This window comes from Rattus norvegicus, chromosome 5, assembly GCF_021556685.1.
Source record: "Rattus norvegicus strain SHRSP/BbbUtx chromosome 5, alternate assembly SHRSP_T2T, whole genome shotgun sequence".
Lineage (NCBI taxonomy): Eukaryota > Metazoa > Chordata > Mammalia > Rodentia > Muridae > Rattus > Rattus norvegicus.
Window position 1 is genome coordinate 156531309 of NC_141538.1, and position 21214 is coordinate 156552522.

General features: G+C 52.5%; 2 protein-coding genes across 3 annotated transcripts; one reads left to right on the top strand and one right to left on the bottom strand.

The window, feature by feature from the left end:
* Positions 1-505: 505 nt before the first annotated feature.
* Positions 506-8079, top strand: Ddost (dolichyl-diphosphooligosaccharide--protein glycosyltransferase non-catalytic subunit). Of its 2 annotated transcripts, none has more exons than XM_087549429.1 (10): positions 506-723; positions 845-1780; positions 2150-3889; positions 4856-4959; positions 5099-5193; positions 5620-5713; positions 5988-6136; positions 6253-6400; positions 6984-7211; positions 7301-8079. In XM_087549429.1, exons 6-10 carry the CDS (start codon positions 5621-5623, stop codon positions 7448-7450), a joined length of 768 nt encoding a protein of 255 aa, XP_087405555.1. In that variant the 5' UTR covers positions 506-723; positions 845-1780; positions 2150-3889; positions 4856-4959; positions 5099-5193; position 5620; the 3' UTR covers positions 7451-8079. The 2 variants fall into 2 exon arrangements, with proteins under 2 accessions (XP_087405555.1, NP_001012104.1); NM_001012104.1 differs by having other exon boundaries at positions 563-723; positions 845-955; positions 3803-3889; positions 7301-7686.
* A 205-nt stretch (positions 8080-8284) lies between these two features.
* On the bottom strand, positions 8285-20822 carry Pink1 (PTEN induced kinase 1). The gene is given in 8 exon segments (NM_001438119.1): positions 8285-9583; positions 11109-11345; positions 11556-11683; positions 13134-13297; positions 13711-13893; positions 14304-14404; positions 15098-15382; positions 20375-20822. Coding segments are annotated over 8 exon segments (1743 nt in total). The 5' UTR covers positions 20762-20822; the 3' UTR covers positions 8285-9325.
* Positions 20823-21214: the final 392 nt, after the last annotated feature.

Sequence of the window (21214 nt, forward strand, 5' to 3'; positions counted from 1 at the left end):
GCCCCTTGGCCATCCACTCTGTTTCGGGCCTGGCCAGAATTCTATTTGCCCAGCTCATTGCTCCCGAGAGTTAGGGACCTGCTTCCGAGCACTTTAGATCAGTGACAGACGAAGAAGTGTCCCCAATCTGGTCCAAGTAGTAACAGTTGCATCCTGGGGGAAGGGGACGCTGGTAAGGACTAACAGCCAAGGAAACGGAAAGTCTAAGAGACACTGGAGGAAGAGTTTGAGACCCGCGGCAGGAGCCGGCCTGGGCGGAGGCAAAAGGCTCTCGGCTTTATTGATTGGCAGCAGCTACGGAGCTGTCTCTCTTGGATTGGCGCTCTTCCATGAGGGAGGCGGAGCTTCAAGTGCATTTCGCCAATAAGGTTTGGAGACTCGGCTTCCGAAGGGCCACTTCCGGCGGCGTTCCCTGCTTCTCAGTCCGTCTCTGCCGCGGCATGGGCCACGGGGCCACGGAGTACCCGGACCACTTCTAGGTGGTACTCCATCGCTGCGAGCGGCCATTGGGCGGCCGCGAGGGACGCTTCCGGTGCCCAGGTGCTGGCCTCTCCCGCTGGAAGATGAAGATGGTTCCCCGCCTCGCTGTCCGTGCCTGGCCTCTCTGCGGGCTGCTGCTGGCTGCGCTCGGCTGTGTCTGCGCCAGCGGTCCCCGCACCCTCGTGCTGCTGGACAACTTGAACGTGCGGGACACGCACTCACTGTTCTTCCGCAGCCTGAAGGGTGAGCGCGGCGCCGAGGGCATGGTCCGGGTTGGGGCGGAGACGGCGGCACCCTCCGAGGGCTGCAGCAGGGATTCCTCTCCTGATCGTCTGCCCCGACTTCCTGTTTTCTTTTCCTTCAGACCGGGGCTTTGAGCTCACCTTCAAGACTGCAGATGACCCCAGTTTGTCCCTTATTAAGTACGGGGAGTTCCTCTATGACAACCTTATCATCTTTTCCCCGTCGGTGGAAGGTAAGGGTGCGCGTCGCCCCTAGAACTGGGATTAGAGGGCTCAGGAGACGGTTGTCTTGTTCCTGAGTATGTCCTGGATCTTGGGGTGAGTTGCGAAGCACAGTAGACGAAAATGTTAATTACACCCTGGACCTTGGAGATTTCATCTGTCAAAAAGATAACAGCTAAGGATAGAGAGCCAAATGTCACGACATACACTTCGCTTCTGGAGAAGGGGCTTTTCTCTAACCAAGGTCCTGATAAAGAAGCCCTTGATTTGTCTTGGCTTGTGTACAAAGATTTGTCACGTTATTAACATGGATTGCTATAAAAAGCCATTCTGCAGGTGGTAGATCATAAGGATACAAATAAATACGTATCTATCATCCCTTGAGTCATACTTCTCCTTGCTCTGTTAAGACAGGGTCTCTCACTGAAGCTGAAGGTTGTCGAATTGACTAAGCAGGCTAGCCAGTGAGCTCTCAGAATCAACCTCTTCCTCCTAATGCCTGGGTTATAGGCCCTACTTGTCATTCCAGCCCTTACTGGAGATTTGAACCCAGTGACCCGTGGCCGCCTGTTAAGCCATCTCACCAGCCCTCCGACACTATTGAGTGGAGTGAATATCTCTAACTTATACTTAGCTATTTCTGTCTTACAAGGCAGCTCAGTCCACCGCTGAACTTTTTTTTTTTTTTTTAAGAAGATAGACTGAGCTGAAATTTGTCTCTCTCTTCCATGTGTATTTATGGAAACGTACTCTTAACTCCCTCAGGCCTGAGAGTCTGGTGTTTCTGGCCGAGAGCAGACAATGGGAGAGTCTCATTTTTTTTTTTTTTCCCCAGAGCTGAGGACCGAACCCAGGTCCTTGCGCTTGCTAGGCAAGCGCTCTACCACTGAGCTAAATCCCCAACCCCTCATTTTTTTTATCTTGCTGAGATTCATGGCTTTAGCCTCCTCAGGTGTGTCTTCACCTGACTAGCTATCTCCAGTTCCTTTGGCAATTTTTTTTAAACATCTTTTTTAAAAATATAATTTAGTTATTTTTATTTTATGCACATTGGTGTTTTGATTGCATGTGTGTCGTGTGAGTGTGTCGGATCCCCTGAAACAGGAGATACAGGCGTGCTAAGAATTGAACCCAGGGGGTTGGGGATTTAGCTCAGTGGTAGAGCGCTTGCCTAGCAAGCGGAAGGCCCTGGGTTCGGTCCCCAGCTCCGGAAAAAAAAAAAAGAATTGAACCCAGATCCTCTGGAAGAGTAGACAGTGCTCCTGCCAGTGCTCGTAATTGTTGAGCCATCTCTCCAGTCTGACAAATTTCTTAGGTGTTTGTTTGTTTGTTTGTTTTTGTATGGGTGTTTGGCCAGCATGTATGTCTCTCTCACTGTGTTTATGCCTGATGCCTTCAGAAGCCAGAAGAGGGTGACGGATCCCTTAGGACTGGAATTGCAGACAGTTGGGAGCTGCTGTGTGGGTGCTGGGAATTGAACTCTGGCCCTCCGGAAGAGCAGCCAGTGTGCTTAAGCACTGAGCATCTCTCCAGCTATGGCCATTTCTTTTGCCTTGTTGTTTTGGTGAACATGCTAGATAGTTTTTGTTTCATCTTTGGCTCAGGCTGTCCCTGTCTGAGGTAAGATGTCCCTGCCATTCCTTCCTTCGGTTGGAGAAACGTAGATGGCCTTTGGTTTCCTTTTGTATTCTGTAGTTCATACAAGAGTGGGTTCTCCCAGCTGTCTAAAGTGCCGGTTCCCTCAGCCCCACCTCAACACCCCTCAGCTCCTGCTGTCTCCCTTTAAGTCCCATGAAAAACTCCCTCCCCTGACCCACCCAGCACCTACTCCTGGTTTAGGAATGCTTTCATAGCCTGGTCACAGTACCTTCTGACCACACGCCACCTGTACCCAGCGCTGCCCTGGGACCAAGGAAGTCACTTTCTCTAGCTCAGAACCCCCAGTGGCTCCTGGCAGTCCCAGTCTTCCAATAACTGACTCCCTCACCTCACTCCTGGCCTCCAGTTCAGCCCCGTAGCTCACCCTGCCTGGCAGACTTCACACCGTTGTTCACCCTGCCTGTGTGCTCTGCCTGTGTGCTGCTGTCCGACTCACCCTTCCATCTTCGCGGGTCACTGGTTCAAGGCTCTCCTCACTAACCTGAGTGCAACAGCTTCCTTCCCTCATTGTCCCTTTCTTTGTTCCCAGCCCATAAGAAAAACTCAGCAAGGAAGTGGACTTATGTTGAAGTTCACTCTGAAGGGAACCGTAGGGCTCAGCAAGCTCTATCTGGTGTTAGTCACTAAGTGAACTGACCAGAGCAGGGTAGTGCCGGGACCCAGCAAGCCCTGTGGGTGATGTTTAAAGCACTGAATGGTTCTGCTGTGGATAATGGAAAGTAGGAGCCATTCGTGTTAGGCCAGTGAACCTCAGGGTCAAGTGAGTGTCATCTGTGGGTTCTGTGGTGCCTTCTCAAGCAGCTTAGGTGGGTGACATTGATAGAATACTGGAAGGTGACCCAGGCACGGTGCCAGCGATGGGGAAGGCTGCAGGTGTCTGAGGCGTCTGCGCATTTGAACAGTGGTTCTATGAAAATGGGGGTGGAGTTGTTGAGCGTTTTTGAGTGAATAGATGTGGCTCGGAATATGTGCTGTCACTTCAGCAAACGTGACCGGGCAGGGCGTGTTTGGTGATGGCATCTGAGTGCTGAGGCATTGCTTCCAGCTCCCAGGTTTGTGCCTCGTCACGGTGGTGAGTTCACGCGCACCCTCCCATTTTGGGATCAGCTCCAGCTGCCCTGGAGGGTCTCTCACCTCCATCCAGGTGTCAGAGTGGAGACAGGGTGCTTATGGTCACTGTGTCCGGGGCCTTCTTTCAGATTTTGGAGGCAACATCAACGTGGAGACCATCAGTGCCTTCATCGACGGCGGTGGCAGCGTTTTGGTGGCTGCCAGCTCTGATATCGGTAAGTCGGCCCTAGGAAGTTGCAAGGCTTTGCCCCACTTCCTCGTGGAGCTCAGAGAGCTTGGCATGCAGGAGATGCCAGGGTGGCCTCAGCCAGGGAGGCAGTGAGAGAGCGAGCTGCAGGGTTATCTGGCCCTGGGGCCCTGATGGTGCGTAGCGTGAGTCTATACTCCTAACAAGCCCGTATAAAAGACACACAGCCCGGGTGTTTATTCATAAGCCGTAAGCCTAGACTGGGCAGATCTAGCCTTCTCCCTCCTCAGCTGTGTGTGGTCCTGGTCCAAGGAGGCTTCTTTCTCTTCTCTCTACCTGCAAACCCCTCACTCAAGCCTCCAGTCCCACCTTTCTCCCTCCACTGCCCAATCACAGGCTCTAGGCTTTTATTGACCAGTGAAATTGGGGAGAAGGTTCACATGGCATCGTCTGAGTACCAGAGAATCTGCTGTTGGGGCTACCCCCATCTTGAGGAACCAGTATTTGGTTTTAAATACAAGCAACATCAGACCAACCCAGTACAGATGGGAACGAGGAAGTCGGGGGAGGCAGTGGGTGGATTTAGTTTTGGATTCTGTGTTTTGAAAGTTCCGAAGTTGTACAGCAGAAGGGAGAGAATTGTGTCCCTAGAATTGCTGGTCCCTCAGCTCCAGCAGCAGACAGCTCAGGGCCTGTTTGCAGCATTGATAGACTTTGATCTCAGTGGGTCCGTCTGTTGGTGGGTTGGCGAGGAGGACAGGTGGGCTCAGGCCTGTTGAAGCCAGCATTGGCTGTGGCTTTGCTAAGTGTGCTAAGGGGGGTGTAGGTAGAACCAAGTGTTGCATCTTTGTGGAAGGAGCGGGAGGCTGCGATTTAGCTCATCCAAGCTCTGGAGGTGGGGCCTTGCCTGATGAAGGTGCTGGGCACTGTGGCTGACTGGTTGAGGGTGAGATGGGAAGCTGTGACCTATGTTGTCTGGTCTGGATCTGTGCAGGTGACCCTCTTCGGGAGCTAGGCAGTGAGTGTGGGATTGAATTTGATGAGGAAAAAACAGCTGTCATCGACCACCACAACTACGATGTCTCAGACCTTGGCCAGGTAAGCAGGCTTGTCCCCTCAGCTGTCTGGAACTCACAGCAGAGTTCTGCCTTGCTTAGAGAGCAGGTGGGCGTAGCAAGGGCTCCCTGGCCCAGGGCCCTCTGGTTGACCCTGCTCGCCTTGTCTGTTCCCTTTGCAGCACACACTCATCGTGGCCGACACTGAGAACTTGCTGAAGGCCCCAACCATTGTTGGCAAGTCATCTCTGAACCCCATTCTCTTCCGAGGAGTTGGGTGAGTGTGCAGGGGACCAGTGAGACCTGAAGGGACAAGGGCTACCTGCTGTTTGTGGACATCGAGCCAAAATTAGGGTTAGAGTGTTCCTTCCCCAGGTGGTACCTGTGAGCCTTACTGTAAATGAGGAGCCCGAGTGCTCGGCTGTGGAGAAAGGGTCCTTCCTGGCCGGATGCAGTGCTTCTGCCTTACTCAGGAGGTCAAAGCAGGGGGTGGGGCGTCCATGCAGCCTGGCTAGTGGGACCATATCATTGGTTGGATGGATGGAAAAATGGACAGACAGACAGACAGATGGACGGATACACGGATGATGAACAAATGAGAAAGGGAATTACTCACTTCTCTTTTCCCTAGGGGAGATGGCGTGGGACCCCGTGTCCTGCAGCCACCTCCTGCTCAGTGCTAGGCACTCTCTCCTCTTTGCAGAATGGTGGCTGACCCTGACAATCCCTTGGTTTTGGACATCTTAACAGGCTCTTCAACCTCTTACTCCTTCTTCCCAGATAAACCAATCACCCAGGTAAGAGCTAAGGCAGGCTCCATACTCCAGCTCCTGGCCCAGTGGCAGGCTCAGAGCAGAGCCGTGCTGACACTAACGTGTCCAACACACACATGCACACACAGCCATGGGCTGTGCTGACCCTGATGAAGAGGTGATGGGACTGAGACAGAGGGTCCTCCCTCGGGTGGGTGTGGAGACAGAGCTCTGTAGGTGTCCAGCCTGCTCTCCACTTGCTGTGGTAGCTTTGTCAGTACTCTGGTAAGCCCAGGTGACCACCCTGTTCTGTTCCTAGTACCCCCACGCAGTGGGGAGAAATACTCTGCTGATTGCTGGGCTCCAAGCCAGGAACAATGCCCGGGTCATCTTCAGTGGCTCCCTGGACTTCTTCAGCGATGCCTTCTTCAACTCAGCAGTGCAGAAGGCCGCCCCCGGTGCACAGAGGTAAGGCCAAAGCCTGGAACATGGTAGTGTGTGCTGGCCTGTAGACATGAGCAGTCTGGCTCATTAGCACCAACAAGAAGTGGGCTGCAGCCCCGCCTCTCCTCTCCCTTCTCCAGGTATTCTCAGACAGGCAACTATGAGCTAGCTGTGGCCCTGTCCCGCTGGGTGTTCAAGGAGGAGGGTGTCCTTCGAGTGGGGCCTGTGTCCCATCACCGGGTGGGCGAGACGGCCCCACCCAATGCCTACACTGTCACTGACTTGGTGGTAAGCGGTCCTGGGGAGGGCGGGTCCTAACACAGACGCTTCAGGGGCATCCACAAGGATGACAGTACTTTAGTCTGTCCCAAGAGATGTGGAGGGGGGTTGGGGATTTAGCTCAGTGGTAGAGCGCTTGCCTAGGAAGCGCAAGGTCCTGGGTTCAGTCCCAGCTTCGAAAAAAAGAACCAAAAAAAAAAAAAAAAAAAAAAAAGAGATGTGGAGGGCCTTTGGGGTTAACCGAAGCCCTGGTGGGCTGCACGGCAGTGGAGGGCCTGTTCCTTTAACTGGCAGGGCAGTCAGATTTATGGGATGAGTGACATTGCAGTTGGAGCTTGGTTGGATGTTATAATCTGGAGGAGAAAAGGCAGCCTGCTCCCTCTTCAGTACCTGCACTAAGGACCTCAGGCCCAGGGAAGGCAGAGGTGCTCCAGCTGTTGGCCCTGCTGAGGAGTGGTCAGCCATGCTCCATGACTGCAGGCCTCCTGGAGTCCCTGCTGTGCCTGGGGTGGGCATTAAGGGCAATTCTGCCCGTGGTAGTGGGGCCCTTCCAGCTGCCTGCACTCCTAGCTGACCCAGTGTCTCCTCTCAGGAGTATAGCATCGTGATCGAGCAACTCTCCAATGGTAAGTGGGTCCCCTTTGACGGAGATGACATTCAGCTGGAGTTTGTACGCATTGACCCCTTCGTGAGGACCTTCCTGAAGAGGAAGGGTGGCAAGTACAGTGTCCAGTTCAAGCTGCCGGACGTGTATGGCGTGTTCCAGTTTAAAGTGGATTACAACCGGCTAGGCTACACCCACCTGTACTCCTCCACCCAGGTAGGCAAGGGGCAGTCCCGTTTCTGGCCAGTAGGTGTCCCCCTTAGGCCTCCCAACCACCAGGGCCTGCCACCTCTGTCCCTTTCCAGGTGTCGGTGAGGCCACTCCAGCACACGCAGTATGAGCGCTTCATTCCCTCGGCCTATCCCTACTACGCCAGCGCCTTCTCCATGATGGCTGGGCTCTTCCTCTTTAGCGTCGTCTTCTTGCACATGAAGGAGAAGGAGAAGTCTGATTGAGCCAGAACCTGGGACACCGCACAGCAGACAGCCAGACTTGACTGGAGTGGGTTGGTTGGGGTCTGTTTTGTTTAAGGCCATAGGAAAATGGTGCAGCCTTACCTCAGAGGGTATGACTATGGGGCGGGAGACAGGGAACATTTCTTTCTGTAAGTTTTCAAGTTCGAATCACTCTGTGGCACTTTTAATATGTACAGCCACCCCCATTTCTAAAATAAAGAGAACTACTGCCCTCACCTGTCACCCGGCCCCGTGACACTGACTATGGCAGGGCTGTAGCCTAGGGATACTGTGCCTGAACCTCCGTGTCCTCAGCTCTCCTCATGGGGAGGGAATGAGGGGATCACACCATGGATCAGACGGACAGAGCTGGCCAAGAATTGCTGGAGATACCCAAGAGGGACCGCAGAGACGACTTGGCTAAAAGCACGGCTTCCTCTTGGCAAAGGACCCAGGTTAAAGTCCCAGCACCCACATGGCAGCTCACAACCGTCTCTAACTTTGGTCTGTGAAGATCTGATGCCCTTTCCTGGGCTCCCAGGAGACCAGGCATTCAGCTGATACATCATATGTTGCAGACAAAACACGACATGCATAAAATAAAAACTCCTGTGTGTGTGTTCACTGGCTTTAGGTTCTCCCTGTGTTCCTTTTGTTCCTTTGCTTTTGTTTCTCTGTGTAGCTCTGCTTGTCCTGGAACTCACTCTGTGGAGCAGGCTGGTCTTGAACTCTTGAAAGCTCCGCCTGCCTCTGCCTCCCAAGTGCTGGGATCAAAGGTGTGCACACCCTCCACAGCCCAGCCACATCTGTGTTCTCAACAAGCACACGTTAAACTGTATGAGAGCAGTGAGGGTAGGAGAATCATTCTAATGCCAGAACCTCAGCTCAGCACAGCATGCTCTCCTCTCCGCTGTGAATTCACATTTAATGTAAGGAAGGCCCGCCACAAAGATAAGTCACCCAGTCCACACCACACCGAGTGCCTGGTGGCCCTGAGGAACAGTCCCAGGCGTACCTTGCACCAGCTCTGCAGACACACCCGCTGTAGGAGAATGGTTTTTTCTGCTGGTCCCTGAACACAGTCGTGAACATATCATTGCCCTCAGCCTGGAGGGCATATTCCAAGTAACACTGGCCACCTTGGTCATAAAGCCCATTCCTGGCACGAGGGACAGGGATCACAAACTCATCCACTGTCTTTTCTTGGATCTCAGTGACGGAGGACAGGTCTAACCTCAGCCTATCTCATCTCCCTGCACAGCCATTCGTAGACTGAGGGCGGACGAAGGTGGGGACTGAGTGGCTTCCCCCTTGGTGGGGAGAACACTTGGTTCCAGTGTGTGCACATGGCTTTGGCTTGGAGACTGTCTTTAATGATAGCATCTTTTAAGCGTTAGACATTGAGAATGCATTTAGCCCAGGATGGGGCAAACTTGGCTGTGAGCCACACTGGCCACTTACAAACTAAACCTGGTTATTTTGCGTTTCTAAGTGGTCGGGAAAAATGAGAAGAGTATAGTGACAAGTAAAGTTCAGTGTCATCCGTGTTTGTCCTTCTGCCTCGGTGACAGCTAAGTCATCACAACTACTTAATTTCCTGTACAGTTTACTGACTCCTGGTCTGGCCTGACGTCTGAGTTCTGCCCTAGAACTTAGATGGATGGGCATAGGTAGTGACTGTCTACCGCCTGAACTGTTGAAGGGTGCCCTTCCTGTTTGCTGAACCCAAGGCTTCCTCTGGCTGACCAGCCCCTCCCCCACTCCAGCTTGTTCTGACTCCCCCCACCCAGCCAAGCCACTTCCTTCAGCCTTCATACACCATGACATCACAACGCAGGTGCCCCTTAGTCGTTTAGTAATAGCGCAGCACAGCCATCATGGGGCTGCCCTCCAGGAAGAGAGGAGGAGGGCTGCCTGGCAGAGTGCCTCACACTCCAGGTTAGCCAGGAACAGCATCTGCAGCTTCGTCTCCACGCAGCTCTTCTCTCTCAGCCTGTCAGCCAGCAGAGTGGCTGCTGACTGCTGGAGGAGCCAGGCAATCATCTTGTCCAATTTCAGATTCTTCAGGGCTAGAAGATGCTCACCCCAGAGGCTTAAGTGCAGCACGTTGGCAGCTATGCGCGCAGACGGCCTCTGCAGAGCAATGGAAGGTGCAGTCAGAATGCTTGCAACAAGCGCTTAGTCCATACTGTGTGGCCGAGGGACTGTCACCTCAAGCCTGCCCCAATTGGATTCTTCCACCTATCTTCCCTCAGTTACCCGCTAACCAAGCCCAGGCCCTTGCCCATGTCGGCTTTGCTGGGACACCTTTGTCATGAAGGGGACCCATACACTGCTCTGGTCTCTAGCATTGGGGCAAGAGGCCTTTGCACCTGGTGTGAAGAGCAAGGGGTGTGAACAGTGAGGGTGTGAAGAGTGAAAGTGTAAACAGGAGTGGGAACAGTGAGGGGTGTGAACAGTGAGAGTGTAAACAGGAGTGGGAACAGTGAGGGGTGTGAACAGTGAGAGTGTAAACAGGAGTGGGAACAGTGAGGGTGTGAAGAGTGTGGTGTGAACACAGTGTGAACAGTGAGTGGTGTAAACGGGTGTGAACAGCCAGGGGTGTGAACAGTGAGGGTATGAAGAGTAGGGTGTGAAGTGAGAGTGTGAACAGTGAGGGGTGTGAATAGTGCGTGTACACAGGAGTGGGAACAGTGAAGGTGTGAAGAGTGTGGTGTGAACACTGAGTGTGAGCAGTGAGTGGTGTAAACGGGTGTGAACAGCGAGGGGTGTGAACAGCGAGGGGTGTGAACAGCGAGGGGTGTAGAGGTTGCAGAAGAGCAGGCTGAGGTCTGGTCTGTCTCAGGTTTCTCTAAGGAGCCAAGGGAACCAGACCTGCCCTTGCAAGTTTGGCTCAGGCAGCCCGGCCTCTGGGCTCTGGCTGGGCTGAGAGCAGCGTTTCCTTCCATTGCTGCATCTTTGTTACACGTTTCTCAAAAACACATCCTTTCCTTTCCAGTCTTCTTTAAACAAAATGTTTTAGTTACATTTACATAGGGGGTGGTAGGCTGCAGAAGTTGGCTCTCTCCTTCTAGTGTGGGCCGTGGGGATCCAACTTGACAGCAAGTGCCCTTATCTGCTGAGCTATCTTGCTGGCCCTAAGGTGTTTTCATTATTGTTGGGTACATCCGATGTGGGGGTGGGGAGGTGTACGCTGTGGCACGTGTGTGTGGAGGTCAGAGGGTAACTTGCTGGGGTCAGCTCTCTCCTTTCGCCTTCATGTGCCTTCCAGGTTTTGAACTCAGGTGGTCAGGTGTGCCAAACCCCTTTACCTGCTGAGCCATCTCACCAGCCCGTCCTCCTAAGCAACTCCCAACATAACCTCAGCCAAGAGGCCTGGGCAACGCGGATAACATGGTGCTTGCCCAGATGCAAAAGCCCCATGAACAGGGAGTGAAAGGAACCCAAAGGACCCAAAGGCTACACTGGCCTCTGATTCAAGGGTTGCCGGTCAGCTTCATGCTCCTCTTTCTTCTTGGACCTACTCTGTTCTGTAGTTGACCTTCGCCTGTATATGACAGAGGCTCTGTTAGCACTGTAGAGCTTGCCTGAACTTAGCCCCGACTCAGACATGAACAGGGGCCCTCACCCAGAGTCCAAAGCTTGGACACAGCCTCACCTTGTTGGCCTCTCGCTGGAGCAGGGACCTCACCAGCTGTCTTGTTTCTGGAGGCACCGACTTGGGCATCTCGGGCAGCTGAGCTTCCTGGTAGCTGCGGCTCTCAAGGTGGGCACTGCCTTGGCCATAGAAGGGGTTGGCAAGGCCGAAGATTTCATAGGCGATGGCCCCCACAGCCCACGTGTCAGCCTTGCTGTAGTCAATTACCGCATGGGGGCCAGAATGGGCTGTGGACACCTACGGCAGGAAGGGAGAGGTCAGGCCCAGCACACCTAAGATGGGATCAATCTGAACCCAGAATGTTAATGCACCATGGGGAGGCGTGAAATCAAGAGGCATCTGGGACGGGGGTGGGGAGGTGGGGGTGGGGGAGTGGGACAGGATACTCCCTTGGGAACACTTGGGACGCGCCCCCTGCTGGCAGGACACAAACACAGCAGGACTCACCTCAGGGGCCATGAGGGAGCCATTGCCACCACGCTCTACACTGGAGCTGTTGAAAGGTAACTGCAGGCCAACACGCTCATCAGCCAGGCAGCAGCCAAAGTCGGAGATCACCAGCCAGGGGCAGCCATCTGCAGAGAGGTGGCCGAGCAGAGCAGCACGGTTTGCCCGTACTCCTGCCAGTCCCTCCCGGACCTCTCCAGATGCCACCCCAAGATATGGATGCACTAGTCTGTGTCCAGGAGCTCGGGCCAGCAAGGCCGGGATGGGAGTCTTCATGAGCAAGTTCACAGCTAGTCTGGTAACACGTACATGGAAATGCCCGGCCCAGGCACGGGACCAGGTAGGGGACACCCTGTGCCCCCATGTGGAAAGTGTTCCAGTTAACTAGGTATAGCCCAGAGACCGAAGGACCTCGCCCTTGGTTAAATGGTCCCCAAGAGTCTTTATTCTCTAGGAGCCTAACGTTAGAATGTGTAATGCCAATAATCTAATAATTGGTTCTTGGGAGATAAAGGTTCATGGAGAAAAAAATAGTTCACTTAGCTTTCTAGTGACATATTTAATTATTTTAAGTTTAACTATTTTTTAAAAAAAAGATTTGTTTTGGGGCTGGAGAGGTGGCTCAGTGGTTAAAAGCACTGACTGCTCTTCCAGAGGTCCTGAGTTCAAATCCCAGCAACCACATGGTGGCTCACAACCATCTGTAATGGGATCCGATGCCCTCTCCTGGTGTGTCTGAAGACAGTGATAGTGTACTCACATACATTAAATAAATAAAATTTAAAAAATATTTGTCTTATTTTTATCTATGTGTATATCTACTTTGTGTACATGGCCGGGGAGGCCAGAAGGCGTCAGATCCCCTGGAACTGGAGTTAGAGGCAGTTGTGAGTTTCCATGTGGGTGCTGAGAACCAAACTCAGGCCACCCGTCCAGAAGAGAGGAGAGCACTTAACCCCCGAGCCATCTCTCCAGCTCTGCAATCCGCTAGGACATCCTCGGGCTTCTCCGTGAACACTGCCGGTGATGGGAGAAGCCAGGGCTTTGTGTGGGCCGCTTTCCCTGAGCTACAACCTGCCTTCCTCTCACTGGTTCAAGAGGGACCACGGGACGGACGGTATTGTCCTGCCAGGGGCCACAGAGAAGACCCCAGAAACTGTAAGAGGGTTGTTGCCTCTCGCCCATGAGATGAAGGGTTCTCTCTTGAAGTAGAGACAAAGAAGGGAGTGTACGATATTCAAAGGGCTGGGGGATTGCTCAGTGGTTAGAGCCATGAGAACCTGTTTTAAATCCCCGGTGTCCATGTCAAAGCTATAACCTCAGCTCTAGGGGGATGGAGAGAGATACCGAGGGCTCAGTGACCAGCTAGTCTTCCTGAGACAGTGAGCTCCAGGTTCACTGAACGACCCTTTCTAAAAACATAAGGGAGAGAGAAGGGGAAAGGGGCCAGGCACCAAGCTGTGGTCCCCCACATATACACTTCACACATACACACACACCTGCCCTCAGGGTCTCCAGCACCCCCTCCATGGAGCATCTGGGTGTGTCTGGAGCACTGTGGGTCTGGCCAACATCTACCTGAGTCCCATTCCACAAGTATGTTGTCGGACTTGAGGTCTCGATGGGCAATGCCCTGCTGAACCAGGTGGTCCACGCCCTCCAGTAACTGCAAGGTCATCATGGTAGCCAGGCGGGAGCTGGGAGTTTGCTCTTCAAGGTACTGGCGCAGGGTACAGGGGTAGCTGGCAGGAGAGGACAGAATGTCTGGGGATCACAATTTCTGTGGCCTCCTTCACTCCTCTTCTGGAGCTCTCGCTATCTTATTCCCAGTCATCCCTTCAGATCTCACCCCCCTCATCCCGAATCTCAGAAGCCATGACAGTGCTGCTCCCTAAGCTCCCCAACTCTTCAGATCCGGCTCTGAAGTTAGCTGGCACAGAAAGAAGCCATAGAGAGGGGAGCTACAAAGGTTACGGGAGCACTGAGCGGGAAACATATTCTGGATGACGGGGGTGATCGATCATTCTAACATAACTCTCCTACACACAGCCCTCACCTCTGCCTGCTGCCCTGTGCTCCAAGGACAGACCAGCTCCCATGGGATGGGAGAAGCTGCCTCACAATTCTTACTCCCCCACCACCCACTACCACTTACTTCTTCATAACGAGGAAGAGTGTGCGGCCGTGGCCCAGGCCTTCTGGGTAGTAGTGTGGGGGTAGCATGTCAGGATAGTCAGCCAGGGCCCCGGGCAGGAGGGGCACAGATGAAGTGAAGGCGCGGAAAACCCGGATGATGTTGGGGTGCGGGGCAAGCTGCTTGGGACCGTCTCTGGATCTTCTGTTGAGGCAAATGGAACAGCAGATGGGGCTCAGAGCCACTGTCAATAGTGTTCCTGCCCATGGAAACAGTACCACTAGGTGGCGCCTCATTCACACAGGCGTACCACTAGGTGGCGCTAGACGCATGCGCTGCTTTGCCAGAATTAGGACAACGTCTAGCATTCTGAACTGGACCTCTGGATGGCGTTCACCCTGCTCCCACGTGAGTCAGCCAACTGCATCATTAGCTGGTGTGAGATAATCTTCAGTCTTTCCCAAGTTTAACTTATCCACAAATCGCAAACCCTTCCAGGACATCATGCAACAACTGTGCAGCGTGTTCGATGTGGTGCTGAGTGCTGGGGATACAGACGACGCATTTGTTCTCAAAGAACTCATGATTGCTCTGGCGGCCAAAGGAGTGCTTACCTGTAAGTAACGGCTCCATACTCTCCATCCAAAGCCATGCGGCTTGCCGGGACCAGCTCCTGGCTCATTTTGCTTAAGATGGCTTCGCTGGAGGATCCTGCCTAAAACATAACCACAGGGCATTTTGATTACACAGATCTGTGGGATCTGAACCAAGACAGCTGCAACCTAGTTGACCGGTTTTGATCGTCAAGGTGAGGGAAACGCCTCTAAAGAGGCAAGCCCAAACCAGCTACTCCTGGAAACTGGAGGACGCTACCACTTGGAGCACACACACTTCCTGTTCCTCAGACGATACCCAAGCAACCCTGGGAAAGAACAGAGGCCAAGACCTCAGAGCCCATGATGCTTGCCACCAGGGATGTCTCTGGTCACCACCAGCGCAGAACTGACCAGAGGGAGGCGACAGTCAGCTTTGGATCATGCTGGGGTGTGGAGAAGAACACGGTTCCTCCCTGGCCAGGGAGGCCAGGCATGGAAGGAGTGAATGGTTTTATGGCTGACCTCAAGTGAAACAACCATCAGCTCAGAAATCTGTGGTTTGGGCAATTGCCGCTCAGAGTGGTTTACAGAACAGAAGCCTGGGCACCATCAGAACTTGCAAAGAGATCTCAAGTTCCACCCTGACTGAATCCAAATCTGCCACGGGACCCGAGACCCTGGTGGATGGGGATATGTTACAGTTCAGGACCGACAGCTTCAGACTCTCACCTAAGACAGTAGAAGCCTAACCCACAGCCTTTCTCATGGAAAACCTGTGGAAGTCTCCCCCAGTCCTCAAAGACCATCCTTACCGAGATATTCCACATCATTTTGATGGCAAAGGGGAAGGCGGGGGCCCCTGGAGCCTGCTCCCCATCTGCTCCCTTTGAGACGACATCTGGGCCTTTTCCTAGAAGGCCAAGGTGTTTGGCCTTCTCCAGGTGCTGGGGCAGTGTGGGCATGGTGGCTTCATACACAGCGGCATTGCAGCCCTTGCCGATGGCCTGTCCTATCAGATAATCCTCCAGGCGGAAGCCCTGCCAACGTCGTGTGTCCAGTGGGTCAGACACTTGCTTGTTTTTCTGTGTAAAAATTGCCTGTGAGGGAGAAGAATGCATTGTTACGGGGGTGGGAGGGGTTCTAGTAAGGCCACCACATAGCACACACAAGAGGAGGGAGGCAGACTGAGGCAGGGACCTCACACAGCCTGCCTCTGCCTCACTGTCTAAGACAGTCTTTCTCACACATCCCCTCTCTTGATCAGAAGCAGCCTAAGGCAGACCCTGTGCCCGTGGCTTCCACTTACTGAAGATGGAAAAGAGTCTTTAGAAAGTGCAATTAAGGGCTGGAGAGGTGGCTCAGTGGTTAAGAGCACTATCTGCTCTTCCAGAGTTCATGAGTTCAATTCCCAGCAACTACATGGTGGCTCATGACCATCACGACCATCTATAACTGGATCCAATATCCTATTTTACATTAAATAAATATCTTTTTTTAAAAAAAGTGCAATTAAAGCCCAAGCTGCTGGTACACGCCTGTAATCCCAGCACTCCGGAGGATCACAAGTTTGAACCCAGGCCCTATAGTAAGACCTTGTTTTGTTGTTGTTTGTTTTGTTTTGCTGTGTTTCTTTTTCAAGATAGGGTTTGTCTGTGTAGCCTTGGCTGTCTTAGAACTTGCTCTGTGGACCAGGCTGGCCTTGAACTCACAGAGATCTGCCTGCCTCTGCCTCCCAAGTGCTGGGATTAAAGGCGTGTGCTACCATGCCTGGCCTGAGGCCTTGTTTTTAACTACCAAACTAAGCAAGACAAGTGACTCCTATGGGCGTTTTCTTTCTTGCCATTCTATGAACAATCCCAAAAGCAGCCCCTCACACGGCATTTGTTCAGGTCTGTGTAACGCCACGTTGGGCCCCGTGAGTGATGTATAGACAGGTGACATCACACAGGAGTATGCCCAGGTCCATTACAGAACCACCCTCTTATTGGGCTGGTATCTGCATTTGGATATTGGAACAGGACCTAGAACCCATTCCCCGTGGTCACTAGGGGACAGCTGTGGCTTGTCCTGAGCTTTGCCAGGCTGGGCTGCGCATGCCTATACTTGCTTGTTCTGGCGTCCTGGAGCCTTACCTACGCTAGGCAAGTGCTCTGTCCCTGAGCTACGCCCCATCTGCACATCTCTCTGTGCTTGCCCTGTTGCTGCCTCTCCCCGAGTCCCTTCACTATCTTTCCCCCAGGGCCCCAGTTGCATTCTTGCTGTGCCTGGCAAACCCTATTTTCTGAAGCCCAGCCTAGGTCATCCTTCCTCCATAACCAGCCCTGGGGATCAGCCTGTCACACATGCCTTCTGCAGTTCCTAAGGCACTGCGTCCCTAGAAGCAAAGCTCCTAACTGTTTAATACAGTGGAAATGGGTGTTCACTTGCCAATAGCTTCACAAACCTCAGGGATCGGGAGAGATATTTGCAGAGTAATCACCATCGACCAGGTATTGAGCACAAGATACTATACAGTGGTAGCAAAAGAAAAAAAATTCACAATTTAAATATAAATCTATTTAGCATAGTACACGACCCATGTAGTAAACTGCATGGGTCCATGGTTAGCTGCAGGTCAGGTCAGACTCAACTGTCACAATGTCACTACACTTGCATGTGTTCATGTGTGTGTGTGTGTGTGTGTGTGTGTGTGTGTGTGATTGTGGACCCAAAACACTTGCATGTGTGTGTGCATATGTGTATACATGTGTGTATGCATGTGTGTATACATATATGTATGCATATGTGTGTGCATATGTGTATGCATGTGTGTATACATGTGTGTGTGCATATGTGTATACGTGTGTATACATATGTGTATGCATATATGTGTGCATGTGTGTATGCATGTGTGTGCATATGTGTATACGTGTATTTATACATATGTGTATGCATATATGTATGCATGTGTGTATACATATGTGTGTGCATATGTGTATATATGTGTGTACATATGTGTATGCATATATGTGTGCATGTGTGTATACATATGTGTGTGCTTGTGTGCATGCATGTGTGTATGCATGTGTGTACATATGTGTATGCATGTGTGGATGCTTGTGCATGGGCATGTATGTGTACATTTGTGTGTGAGTCATGTATGTATGCATTTGTGTGTGACATATGTGTGAGTGCGTTTGTCTCTGATGCATGTGTGTGTGTACACACCTGTGCACAAGTGTGCAGCCTCACACAATCTCACTTCATGTGATTTCATGTGATGACCACCCAGTCAAGACTCAGGGCTGCTCCATGGCCACAGATCCATATCTGTACCCCCTTGGTGCCGTCTCCAGACGCCCACATCAAGAGAGTTAGACATGAAATCCGTGCAGCTTGTAGCTTTCTCAGCCCGAGTTTCTACATTTAGCCTGCTGCCCAAGGTGCAGTCAGGTCCCGACCTGCATCTCTAAATAACACTAATGTTATTTAATGTTGCTTGTTAACTGCTGAGGAAGACTTCATATGGATACAGAAACCATGGCTTGGTTACTCTTCACTCTTGGTTGATGTTTTTGTTCTGAGGTATTTTGACTCATGTTATTACCATCATTCATATACCACACTGAATAGATTTATATTTAAATTGTAAATTTCTTTTTCTTTTGAGACAGGATCTCACTACATATATGTCTGGCTTGCCAGACACTTCCTACGTAGACCAGGTTCTCCTCAGACTCAGTGATCTGCCTGCCTCTGCCTCCCACAAGTGCTCAGACTAGAGAGGTATGGTCCACCATGCCTAGCATAAATTGTCAAATACAGATAGCATAAATTTGAACACTTCTGCAGTGTTAGGAACATTCATGTTGCTAAGCGACCACTATCATCAGCTAAGCGCTCTTTATCCTGCAAAACTCTAAGACTCTGTGCCTACTATGCAGCCACACGCCTTTCTTCCGCTAGTCTGTCTGCGCACGCGCAGAAGCCCGGCTCGCAGAACTAGAGCGCATGCACGGTCTTTAACATTCATCCGCGTGTAGCAGGTGCCAGAATTTCCTTCCGTTTCAAAGGCTGGCGAATACCCTGTATTGTATCTGCTCTGTTTATCCATTCACGCACGGAAGGACACTGGGGTCACTTCTACCCCCTGGCTACTGTCAGTAAACTGCCTTGAGCTTCCGTGGATAAAGGTCCGTGTGCACTCTCCCTTACGCCAAATAGTCGTGCAGAAGGGGGGTTGCCAGGGAGAACGAGTCTGTTTTAACTCTTTGGAGGTTAGGGTTACCGTTTTCCACAGTAACTGCAGCACCCAGGGTTTTGTACGACTGTCCCCCCCCCCAGCCCCCGATAGATGCTGATGACTTCAATGTGGCAAATTCCTATCTAATTTTGCATTACTTTCCATATGCAGTGACCACCAGCAATGAGAGCTCCCGTTTCCTCACGGTGTCTGCTATTGCTCTTAATTTTAGGTTAGCTATTCTGTTAAGTGTGGGTGGATAGCTCATCTCGTTTTCCTGCGCATTTGTCAAATGGCCAGTGGCGTTGAAAATCATTTACCTGTCACCTGGACTCATCTTTTCCTATTTGTTTGTTTGCTTGCTTGCCTGAGGCAGGGTCTCCCTGCGTAGCTATGTAAGACACAGGAGCTGGATTCCAGTATCAGGAACGGGGAGGAGAGGAAACGCTTGTTTGGCCCTTCACCGACGGTTTTGAGGATGGTGCTTAATTAAGCCTCTGCCCCTCAGCCTTTACCCTGAAGGATGCAGGGGCTAGACTGACTCAGCAAGTGGTTCCAAACCCCAGGGAAAAGGCTGAGTTCTGACAGCCAATCACCAAGGACTTAAACCGCAGAGCTGGCTCCTTCCTGGGCTGCCTGCTGGTTTTAGATCTGCTGGCCCAGCATGAGCCAGGTCCTCAAAATAAGTTCCCTGCTCTAAATATACACAGCCTATTGTGTCCGTTTGTCTGGATGACCTTGACTAGACGACTTTGTGAGTAGAGAGAGTGCTATTTTAAGAGTTTAAAGGGCCCAAGAACTCCCATGTAACCAGTGATAACTCCACTCAGGTCATCTAAAACATGAGACCTTTTGTGTTCTCCTGAAGTTCCAGCTTCTCTGCGATTTCTGCTCAGCCTCTCTCCCACTGTGTGGCTAAACTGGAGTGGCAGTCTAGCTCAGCGGAGGGCACAAGCTTTTGAAGGGTGAATGTTGGTCACTACCTTTATCAACAGTGTGATTTTGAGTAAACCTTCTCAAAACCTCTCTTTCAAAATCTTTCTGTGAACTTGGATGACAATTACATCAAGGGATAAGAGTGTTAGGGTTTTTAGGAAACGTGTATTAAGCTTCGTGGCCCATACCAATAATGCCAGCACTTTGGAGATAGCTGTAGAAACGTCAGAAGTTCAAGGCCAACCTGAACTACATGTACAAATCAAGGACCAGTCCCCCTCTTATGCATCCCAAAAGAAAAGAAATTTACTCAAAGCCACTTGCCACAGTGCCACAGGGACTAATAATTAGCAGAACATCTTTTAAACCATACTGTTTGTAAAACGAATAGCAGCAAAGTGGTGGCTTATCAGGCCGTCAGTAATGGGAAATAGGCCAGCCTTAATGAACTGATCATTTCCAAGGAATGTATAGTCCAAGTCAAAGATAGACTTTAATCTTTGCCTTATCCCCTGACCTACCCCCCACACCGCCCCAAAGGTCTAGGCATATACTCATGACACGTGCCTAGACTCCGAACACTCAGTCCAGTCACGAGTGCCCCACCCCCTTGAATTGCCCAATCACGGCTCAGGGACCTGCCCTTCCCAATGCCTAAGTTCCTACCACTCTCTGGTTCACCCTCAGTCCCGCCCCCTACGCTAAGACTCGGAGGCTGCCCCAACAACTATCCAGCTAGCTCCGCCCCTGCTGTTCAATTGTGGCCCCGCCGCCACGCTCAGACTCCGCCCCGCCCACTCACCCTCCTAACTCCGCCTCCTCCTGGCCTAGGCCCCGCCCCGCCCCCAGCCCCGGCCCGGCCGGTCTGCCCTCAAGGATGCACTCTGGCTGCGTTCTGCCCCCGGCGCTCCCCGCCCAGCTCTGCTCTCACCTGGATCTCCTGACAGGCCGAGGCGGCCCTCCGGCTCTCCGCCTGCTTCTCCTCGATCAGCCCCAACCCCAGTCCGAAGGCCAGGAAGACTGCTCGGCCGCAAGGCCCTGCGCCGCCTCGGGCCCGCACCACGAACTGCCGCTGGATTCGCGCCGCCAGCCCAGCCACCGACTGGCGGAAGAAGCGGTAGCGGTCCGGGAGGGGGAGCCCGAGCGGACGCGGCTGTGCTCCCGGGCTTGAGACCCGGCCGGGACGCTCTCCGCGGCCCCAGGCCGCACCGGGGCCGGGCTTGCCCCAGCCTGACACCGGGCCCGGCTTGGGAGCGAAGCGCAGCAGCAGCGCCCGACCCAGCTGCAGGCCTCGGCCCAGTGCCTGTCGCACCGCCATGGTGGCGCGGCGACCGGAGCCAGCTGCCACCGCCACAAACGTCCGAAAAGCTGAGGACAACAACAAACTTCGGGGGCGGTGCCTATGCGCAAGCGCAGGGGGCGGTCCCCGGCAGTTCTCCTGCACAGCACGTGGGGGCGCAACCCGCTCTTCTCCGCATCCGCTGGGCCAGCCTGTTTGCACTTTGAACCCACGTGGAGGGGTAGCAAACAACGTCACTGGTCCTGGTTAAGATGAGAAGTTGAGCCAGGAAACTAATATTTGTTATCAGTCACCGATCCAGGCCCTTTACACCTATGAACTGGCTTAACTCTCTCACGAATGATTTGAGTGCCGATTTTGTAGATAAGAGAGTGTGGTGTTTCCAGATTGCATGCAGGTTTTGAAGTTGAGGTTGAAGTTCACACTGCCCTGGGCCTTGAGGCTATTGAGGGCCTTGACTCTTCTCTCCTA